A 10795-nucleotide genomic window follows, 5' to 3' on the forward strand; every position below is an offset into this window, starting at 1 on the left:
CTTTGTCCTGCCGTAATTTTTATGCCATGTGTTCATGTTGATACAAAGTGATCCATGCCTCTTTTGAGCATGATCAGTAAGGATGTTTTTTAGATATTGTAGTGCTCTATCCATCCATGTCTTTGTTTGCAATTATGGAGCACCCTAGCTTGAGTCAATCGAGCTCTATTTTTGCTATAAAATGTTCCTCGCAGAATGTTTACGTGTTAAGCAATTTTGCCGAGCTTGTTGTAGTTGGTCCATACATGCTTTGTTGTTGTTCTTGCCATGTCTAGCTTCTATGCCATGTCTACTTGCTGGGTGTATGCTTAGTTTATCATGCAATGCCTTGTGGTGAGTGCATCGAGCTCGCAAACATGTCTACTTGTTATCTTGGTCTACCTCGATCACATTTTGGTCTTTTCCAAGAACAAGGAGGGTCATCTTTATTAAACCTCTGGGCCAGTACTCCTCTGAGTGTTGGTCCAAACTAGAGACCCTTGCAGCGCCACCTCGGGGAAACTCGAGGGCTGGTTTTAGTTGTACGGATTGCTTATCTGGTGTGCCCTAAGAACGAGATATGTGCAGCTCCTATCGGGATTTGTCGGCACATTCGGGTGGATTTGCTGGTTTAGTTTTACCATTGTCGAGATGTCTTGTAACCGGGATTCCGAGTCTGATCGGATTGTCTTGGGAGAAGCAATATCCTTCGTTGACCGTGAGAGCTTGTGATGGGCTAAGTTGGGACACCCCTGCAGGGATTTGAACTTTCGAAAGCCGTGCCCGCGGTCATGGGCAGATGGGAATTTGTTAATGTCCGGTTGTAGAAAACCATAACTTAACCTAATTAAAATGAATCAACAGAGTGTGTCGCCGTGATGGTCTCTTTTCAGCGGAGTCCGGGAAGAGAACACGGTCTCGTGTTATTCTTGCACGTAGGTGGTTCTAGGATCACTTCTTGATCATAGTTCATCGACCGTGCCTTTGCCTTATCTTCTCGCTCTCTCTTGCGTATGTTAGCCACGATATATGCTAGTCGCTTGCTGCAGCTCCACCTCATACTTTTACCCTTCCTATAAGCTTAAATAGTCTTGATCGCGAGGGTGTGAGATTGCTGAGTCCCCGTGACTCATAGATTACTTCCAAAACCAGATGCAGGGACCAATGATACGGCTCCAGGTGATTCGACTGAGCTCAAGTGGGAGTTTGATGAGGACTCAGGACGATACTACATTTCCTTTCCAGACGATCAGTAGTGGTTCCCAGTTGGGGCGATCGGGGACTTTGTCGCATTTGGGGTTGTTCTTTATTTTGGTTCTGTAGTTGGACCTTGATTGTATCTGGATGAATGTAATGTTATTTATATTTGTGTGACGTGGCGAGTGTAAGCCAACTATGAATCTTTTCCCTTATTCATTACATGGGTTGTTGTGAAGATTACCTCACTTGCGACATTGCTTACAATGCGGTTATGCCTCTAAGTCGTGCTTCCACACGTTGGAGCTATAGCCACATTGTGGGCATTACACGGTACACCGTGCCTCATGTCTCTACCACATCATAGCCCACCCCTAGAGTCAGCGCTATGCACGGCCCCCAACACTTATCCTACAAACACCAGAAACTAGTTGCAATTCCTGGACAGAGATCGAGGCGATTAATAAGCTGAGAGGGGTCGAGTTACCGGAACCCAATGTGTGGTAGTAACTGTTCGCGGATCACAAACACAGAACTCAGTTCCTGAGGACGGTTTCAATGAGACAACCCACCATGTACTCCTACATGGCCTCTCACCGCTACCTTTACCAAATCGTGTTCACACACTTAGCTCTCAATAGTAGGAGATGTTCACCGCATTCCAATTCATCCCCGATGAATCAGACCTGACTCAACTCTAAGCAGTAGTAGGCATGACAACAAGCATGAATGAGTAGGCACATCAGGGCTGAAACAACTCATACTCATGCTAGTGGGTTTCATCTATGTACTACGGGCAATGACAGGTCATGCAGAGCAATGGGGTTCAACTACCGCAGCATGTAATAGTTGAAGCGTTGTTGTCCTAATGCAGTAAAAGAGAGCAGAAGCGTGGGAGTGGGATTGTATCAGAATGAACAAGGCGATTTTGCTTGCTTGGCACTTCTGAAGATAGTATAACTCTTCATCGGTGTCATCGAACTCATCATCGGAACAACGTCTACTGAGGGGGAACAACACCGGCAACAGAGAGGAAATACAATGAAGGCAATGCAACAATATGATGCATGATCATGACATGGAAATATGAGGTGATTTGAGCTAATGCAACTAGCAACGAGATTAAATGAAGTTGGTTTGAAACAAATATTCAAATTCAAACTCCATATGTGATTATTCAAATGCCATTCATTTGATTTGTCCTAAACAGTAGCTAAAAGTTGTTCTAACATCCATGAAAAAGGTAAATATGGATAGATTGGATTTTTCTAATCATTTTTCATATATAAATTTTTTCATTTGGAGTTACGGTTGATTTTCTATGATTTTTAGAAGTTTTGGGCATTTTCTGAAAATAAATAAATCATTTGGATTTATTAAAATTCTAGAAAAGCTTTACTGCATTAGCATTTCCCGAGGCTGATGTCAGCGGGTCAACTGGGTCGGCCAAGTCAAAAACTGACCTGCGGGACCCATTGGTCAATGACTCAGCCAACTAACAGTTTCAATTAAACTAATTAACAATGTTAATTAGTGCTAACTAAAATCCTAATCTAGGGTTATTAGGGGCTGGCCCCACTTGTCTGTGACTCAGGGGAATCAAACCCCAGGTCAAACGGGTCAAACAGGCCGGTGGCTCACCGTCGGCGAGTGCCGAGATGGCATAGCGCGTCGGAAACGCGCTACAGAGGGAGGTTTTGGGCGTGGCTTAGTGCGTTGGGGAGCTCTCGTTCGCGCGCATCTGATGGACTGGACAGGCGGTCGCGGGCTGGCCGGAACTCCTCGGAAACAATCCCGTGGTGGAGTTCGGACAAGCTCGAGTTCGGAGTTATTGTGCATGGGAGGACTAACGGATGGGTGCGCTCGACTCCTGGGAGCGTTCTGAGTGCGTTGATGGTCTCGAACGTGAGCGGCAGTGGCTAGAACGACGGCGGCGACATGCGCGGTGGAGCCAAGCTCTCGGCCATGGTGGAGATGTATCCTGGAGCTCGCGAACGCGAGGTGGAAGAGAGGGGTTCGGCGTGGAAGCTCACATCGATCACGTTGAGGCGGTCAGCGGCTCGGGGATGATTCGGTGCGGGCGGAACGACGAAAGTCGATCTCTAGCGTCCGAAGGAAGAAGACGACAGCGAGGACGGTGCTATGGGGCTTCCGGTGTTACCTGGCTTGTCGAGGAGGAAGAGGGGTTTGTACAGGAGCTTTTGGACGAGACGGCGAGGCCTACGGTGGCCGGTGGGCATGGTGGTGGCGAGCGGTGGCGGCGACCACGCTCGGGTGGGTGAGAGAGAGGGTTCCAGGGGAGATGGTGAGGACGGAGGAGAGAGCAGAGAGCGAGGGGGAAAGTGAGAAGGGGCCACAAGCGTCTCCAGACTCGGATCAGGTCGAGGGAGGGCAAGTAGGAGGTGGCAGGGGACGCACGCGCGCACGCCACGCTTCTGCTCTACCTACTGGCAGGAGGAAGAAGATGGCTCTGCCCTCTGGTGGGCTGGGCCTGCCAGGTGGCTGCATAATGGGCAGTCCAGGTAAGTCAGGTGAGGTTCCTCTCTCTCTGTCATTTCTTTTCTGTTTTCTATTTTCTATAATTTGTTGGATTTGATTTGAAGCATCAAATCATTTAGAACTTTCTGTAAAGTTTTATGTGAGCTCAGGAAACTAGTCCAAGGCCACATGCAAACTTACAAAAATTATTTGAACTTTATCCCTTATATAACAGAAATAAGTCCAACTCAAATATGTTAATGATTTAATTAATAGGCCCAAAATAAATATTTTAAAGCCTTCAAGAATATTGGTTTGAATTTTATTCTTGCCAATAATTTTCAAGGTTTAACATGAACATTTTCTTGGGCTTCTTTGAGAAGACTTTAATGTTGATCATTTTTAAAAGGTTTATGAGGCTTTGAAAATTCCTCAATTCAAATTTCATTTGAATTTAAACATGATGACATGAAGATCAAGCAAAGACAACAGGGGCTGAGATAGAGCTGTGACAGGTACTCCGAAATGGCACACCAATCCCTTCAAGAACTTGATAGATGATTCTGCGGTCACCTTCCTCATGGGCTCCACTTCCGGCCACTTTGTAAACTTGTCGATTGCCACATACAAGAATTCAGAGCCCCCAGTAGCACGAGGGAAGGGGCCCAGGATGTTGAGCCCCCAAACCAAAAATGGCCATGATAAAGGAATCATCTGGAGAGCTTGAGCAGGTTGATGGATATTCTTGGAGTGGAACTGGCAGGCTTCACATCTGGTGACTAGCTCAAATACATGTTGGAGGGTTGTGGGCCAGTAGAAACCTTGCCGGAAAGATTTTCCAACCAAGGCTCTCGATCTAATATGGGAGCCACACACGCCTTTGTGTATCGCTGCCAATAGTTACCTCCCCTCTTCCCGGCAAATGCACTTCAATTTCACACCGTTGGCCCTCCTTCTGCATAGTGTGTGACCCACAAATTGATACATACTGGCCCTCCGGGCTACTCTTTCATCTTCTTCTTGTTCTTAGGGAAGTTCTCCAGTTTGGAGGTAGTGGACGATGTGTTGCGCCCAAGTTGTAGCTCATGGCTCGACAACTAGGACCAACGGCACCTCCTCACTCATGGGAGCGCCTACCTCCAATGCGAATACCTGTGGTCATGCGAAAGAGTGTAGCTCACCAAGTGAGGTGGAGTTGTTCCCGGTAGTTTCCTTATTGGGGACCTCTAGAGGTCCTGCCGGTAAACGCCCCCCGGAGTCCAGCTCCCTCCTTTTGCTTGCCATCATCAATGGCGACACTGAGGGTTGACTCAAATGGAGGACAAAGGTCACTGGTTCTACAGGGAGCTTTTCTGCAGCACAATTTGACAAATAATCAGCGATGCTATTTTCCACACGTGGCACGTGCTCTGTTTGTAATCCGTCAAAGTGTTCCTCCAACTTTCCCACTTCTTCAAAGTACGCCTCCATCAAAGGGCTGTGGTAATCCTTATTGACTTTCCGCACCACAAGTTGTGAATCTCCACGGATGATCAACTTCTTAATTCCCAATTCTTTCGCAATCCTTTGCCCGCCAAGGAGGCCTTCATATTTTGCAGTGTTGTTAGTAGCCTTCTCCTGGGGAAAGCGCATTTGGATCACATCCTTCAGGTGCTCTCCGGTGGGTGCAATGAAGAGCACGCTAGCCCCCACACCCTGCAGCGAGAAAGCACCATCAAAGTACATGATCCACTCCTGGGGCACTTCCTTGCCGGGGATAACTGTTTCCGGCGTCTCTTTGTCTGGAGTAGGTGTGCATTCTGCAATGAACTCTGCCAGTGCTCTACTCTGAATGGCCGAGGTGCTTTCGTACTTCAACCCATAGCTTGATAACTCTAGTGCCCATTCAACTATTCTGTCGGTGACCTCAGGGTTCCTCAGTATGCATTGTAAAGGGAAACGGGTGACAACTCTGATCTCATTGGCTTGGGAGTAGTGGCGCAGCTTCCTCGAGGCCATGAAAAGACAGAAGATCAATTTCTGTACCCTAGAATACGTTGATCTAGCCCCCTGCAATAGGGAGCTACCAAAGTAAACTAGTCGTTGCAGCACCTTCTTTTTCATCGTGGCCCTGGGATTGTCTTTACTACCCTGCTCTTCCTTCTCCTGATCTGCACTCAACCCTGTCGTGACTGGTTCACTTCCTTTTCCCGGGAGTACAGTAGCTGTGGCTGCACCTTCTTCCACTTCCCGCTGCGCCACTAGCGCCACACTATCCACTTAATTGGTTGCTGCTAAATAAAGTGGCAACTTCTCTTGCGGTTTAGGAGTGACCAAGGTGGTAACAGAGGAAAGATAAGCTTTTAAGTCCTATAGTGCTGCTTCCGCCTCAGGGGTCCACTTCATGGGCCCTGTCTTCTTCAAAATGTTGAAGAACGTTAGGGCGCGCTCGGCAGACTTGGAAATGAACCTACTCAGCGCGGCAACACATCCAGTTAAACGCCTCACATCCTTGACTATCTTGGGTGCTCGAATCTGCTCGATTGCTCTGATCTTGTCAGGGTTGGCCTCTATCCCACAGTGAGACACAAAGAAGCCAAGTAGCTTACCAGAGGGAATGCCAAACACACACTTCTCTGGATTCAGCTTCAAGTTGATCTTGCGCAGGTTTGCAAAGGTTTCTTCAATGTCCTGAATAAGTGTTGATCTGTCCTTGGTCTTGACAACTATGCCATCCATGTAAGCTTCAATATTCCTGTGCAGCTGAGACTCAAACCCAATTTGTACTGCTCTCGAAAAGGTAGACCCAGCGGTCTTCAACCTAAATGTCATCCGTATAAAGCAGTACGTGCCACATGGGGTTATGAATGCAGTCTTCTCCTCGTCTTCTTTGGACATGAATATCTAGTGGTATCTGGAGTAGGCATCGAGGAAGGAAAGCAGATCACATCCGGAAGTGGAATCCACAATTCGATCGACGCATGGCAAAGGAATGGGTCCTTTAGGCATTCTTTATTTAGATATGTGAAGTCTATGAAAAGCCTCCATTTCCCATTTGCCTTGCGCACCACCACCGGGTTTTCCAACCATGTTGAATGCAACACTCCTCTAACCAAACCAGCCGCTTTGAGCTTCTTTATCTCCGCGACAATGAACTGCTGCCGCTCCAAAGCTTGCTTTCCAACCTTGTGCTTGACGGGCCGGGCATGAGGGCGAATGGCAAGGTGGTGCTCGATTACCTCCCTGGGAACGCCGGGGATGTCAAATGGTTGCCAAACAAACACATCTACATTCGCCCGCAGGAAGGCAACGAGCGTGCTTTCCTATTTGTTGTCAAGGGTGGAGCTAATAGTGAATGTACCATCAGTGCCAACCAGCCCTACCGGGACCCTCTTCACTGCAGGTGCAACATCCTTGGTTCTCTTTCTAGCGGAACTCTCTGGCAAGTCATCGGCAGGTGCAGCGCACTCTGGAGAGGCATGCTTCCCGGATTCCTTGTCGGTATCCCTTCTAGCTTTTCTCCCTTTCCCGTTTTCTTGGCAGGAATGGCAGCTTCCACGGCCTCGGTAGCGATCGCATCCCGGTACATCTTATCCATGCATATGATTGGGTCCTTCTTGTTCGACGGGATGGATATGACCTCACGCGCCCATTGTTTAAGTTGGCGGTCAGAGGAGTGCAAATATGCACTTCCGTCAATACACAAGGTCTCAGTGGCTCTCTGGAACTCTTCCTCACTGGTTTCCTCTTCATCCCCTTCAGCACTCTTGTGATCACCTTCCTTCTTCTCACAACCTCTATTAGGTTTCCTTTGATGTTGAGGGACTTTGCCGTGATAGCCTCCTCTGCTGCCCCGGCCTTTCCCACCAGTGCCTTCTTGGTCACTTTCCTTGTCAGGCTTCTTGTACTCGGCTTTCTGCTTCTTGGTGAGTTTCTCAACTTAATGACACTCTTGGAGATCATGGTCCTTGGTTTGGTGGATCTTGTAGTATGGTCCGTCAGCCTTCCTAGCCTTCTCAGCCACTCCAACTTCCCGGCAGTAAGTGCACGCAACAACTTCCTTGCCAGGAGCTTCGGTCTTGGCCTTCTTGCCGGTACTAGGTGTGCCAGAACCTTCGATAGCCAGCACTGCCTTCTCCTTGCGCTTCTTGTTGCGTTTCTTGTTCTTTTTCTTCTGGCTCATAGCATCGTCATCATCTTCTGAGTCAACTTCGATGCCATCTTGTTCTCCGGGTAGTCTCCTCCCCTCCTCTGTACGAGCATACTTATCCACCAAGGTGTAAAGCTTATTCATAGTCTTGGGCAACCAGATGTTCATCTTCGAACGTATCATGCGGTTGCACGTTGGACTGGAACGCGGCAATCACAGTTGCCTGGTGGATATCTTGAATGTTCTTGGGCACCCTGCTAAACCTCTACATGTACTTCCGCAAAGTCTCCCCTTACTTTTGTGGAAGGAGATGCAAATTGTTGGGCCATCCTGGTTCTTGATGGCCGCCCGTGAAGGCACCAACAAACTCATTTCACTGATCAGCCTAGGTCAAGATGGAATTCTCCGGCAAGTGCATCAACCACGACCTCACTAAGGGAGTCCTGGATTATGGGGTCCTCGGGAATCCGGGCTATATGACATGGGCCGATCTAATGGGTCGTGAAGATACAAGACAGAATACTTCCTCTCGTGTCCGAATGGGACTCTCCTTTGCGTGGAAGGCAAGCTTGGCATTCGGATGTGAAGATTCCTTTCTCTGTAAACTGAATCTGTATAACCCTAGGTCCCTCCGGTGTCTATATAAACCAAAGGGTTTAGTCCGTAGAGGCAATCATAATCATCCAGGCAAGACAATTAGGGTTTAGCCATTATGATCTCATGGTACATCAACTCTTCTAACCCATATACTCATCAAAGTCGATCAAGCAGGACGTAGGGTATTACCTCCATCAAGAGGACCCGAACCTAAGTAAAACATCATGTCCCTTGTCTCCTGTTACCATCAATCCTTAGATGCCCAGTTCGGGACCCCCTACCCAAGATCTGCCGGTTTTGACACCAACATTGGTGCTTTCATTGAGAGTTCCTCTATTGGGTCGACAACAGGATTGATGGCTCGCCTTGTTATCATGGACGGTATCACTTCCGGAGAAACCCTGACCTCAGGCCAAACCCTCTGGCTGGGCAGCCTTACCATGTCCGCCCGTTCGGCCTTTAAGCCGATGATGACTTCCCAAGGCATTGAAAATCATCTCCATGCCGACTCCGAATACTCCAAGCAGATGGATCCTGTGGATTTGTCGTCCTTAAACGAACTTCTGGATCGCATCACCGCCCTGGGAGTCACTACAGACTATGATCAGATTGCGCTTAAACCTGATCAGCAAGAAATCAGATCTCCGCTGATCACCCATCAGATAGCGGTCGTAGAGGAGCAAAGTAATAACAACTATTTTCCTATACTGAAAACAAGCTATCTTCATATTTCTGAGCTCAGAGAGCGAGATACTCGTCTACGGGGTCACACTCCCGGTCCTTCGAACTTAGAATCGGACATTGAGCCTAGGGAATCATTGGACATCCCGGATCCGGAACTAATAAACTCGGAAGTTCTTCAAACTACGGACTCCACATTGGGTCAGGGTTCGGATTTAACGCGACCCACCCACTAGAAGCAATATTTCCCAAGCAATTCCGGTTATATGCGACCTCATGTATGTATGGCAGCAGCCTCAGGAAACAGTCCATCACTTCTAGGCCAGATTCCTCCTTTTCAAGGATAAGATTAAAGATTGCCGTGATGAGGATGCGATTTCAGTGTTTCGAAATAATTGCACGGACAAAGGAATCCTCAACGCCCTCAACCACCGTCGCATACTACACTTCGCTGACTTGGCAACCATAGTACAGAAGTACTGCGCAATGGAAAGCGCCTGGAAAACTCAGACAGCTCGCTGGGAACCATCGGCCTTCACGTCACCTCCCTGGCGGGCAAAAAGGATTCACCCTCGTGGGGCTCCCGACCCCGTAGGCAAGAAAATTAAACCCATTACGGGACGTGGCACCGTTCTTGAAGGATGGCTTGATAGACGATGCAAAATACACACGACACTGGATACCGAACCAACCCATAGCCTTAGAGCATGTTGGATACTCCAGCGAGTAGCCAAGAGCGGCGAGGATATCCTCACCAAAAATACGTCAGAGCCACACTCTCCGGAAGATGACGACCTCAGAGTATTGACGGTCTTCGAGATTTTCGCTTCAAACAATCGGCCTAAGAGAGCACTGCATGACCTCACAGAAGTCTGCCAAGTCATAGCAATAAATACCTGGAATGACATGGGAATAACTTTTAATGCCAATGACAAACCAAAATTCCGTTCAGTCTAGGCACCAGCTGCCTTGGTCCTCAACCCAATTGTGGATGGCTTTCGACTCACTAAAGTGCTCATGGACGGCGGTTGTGGATTGAACCTCATTTACGAGGACACACTCAATAAAATGCAAATAGATAGAAGCCGCATCAAGCAAAATAATACGACCTTTTGAGGAATCATTCCCAGCCAGGAAGCAAGATGCGCGGGAAAAATTAAGCTCGACGTGGTATTTGGCACGCCAGAGAACTATTGGTCTGAAGAGATAACCTTCCAAGTGGCCCCTTTCAATAGTGGATATCACGCCCTGTTAGGGCGGGACGCATTCACGCGCTTTTGAGCCATACCTCCTTATGGGTATATGAAGCTCAAGATTCCCGGGCCCAACGGTATTATCACTCTCGCCAGTGATCCGGACATAGCACTCCGTGCTGAAAACAAAACCGCATCTCTGGCCCTCGAGGCACTATCCGAGGCCCTTGCAGCCAAAGAATTGACCGCACTACGCTCCACGGTGGACAGGGACGACGTAATCCTTGATAAGCGCCCCAAATCCACCTCCTTCAAACCAGCAAACGAAATAGTCAAATTTCATGTTCGACCGACGAACCCCAAGAAGATGTGGCACCCCGGCTCAGAGAAAACCGGAACGCCCCGTATTCCATCCCAGAGATCGAGGTGAAGTCTTCTGGAATACGGCACTGCTTAGTATAGACCAAACCAGCTCTCTATTAAATCACGAATATGAATACAAGGGTTCCGATATTACAATGAATAACATCGGTACGGTGAC

General features: G+C 48.2%; 1 protein-coding gene across 1 annotated transcript; it reads right to left on the reverse strand.

Moving 5' to 3' along the window:
• Positions 1 to 4812: 4812 nt before the first annotated feature.
• On the reverse strand, positions 4813 to 5652 carry LOC147975363 (uncharacterized). The gene has a single exon (XM_087520379.1). The coding sequence runs from the start codon at positions 5650 to 5652 to the stop codon at positions 4813 to 4815; it is 840 nt and encodes a 279-aa protein (XP_087376505.1).
• Positions 5653 to 10795: the final 5143 nt, after the last annotated feature.

The sequence above is a fragment of the Triticum urartu genome, chromosome 4A, assembly GCF_056163025.1.
Source record: "Triticum urartu cultivar PI428250 chromosome 4A, HENAU_Tu73, whole genome shotgun sequence".
Classification (NCBI taxonomy): domain Eukaryota; kingdom Viridiplantae; phylum Streptophyta; class Magnoliopsida; order Poales; family Poaceae; genus Triticum; species Triticum urartu.

Excerpts from the sequence above, each read along its gene's own strand:
- LOC147975363 (XM_087520379.1), bottom strand. The coding sequence starts at position 5,652 with ATGGCCTCGAGGAAGCTGCGCCACTACTCCCAAGCCAATGAGATCAGA.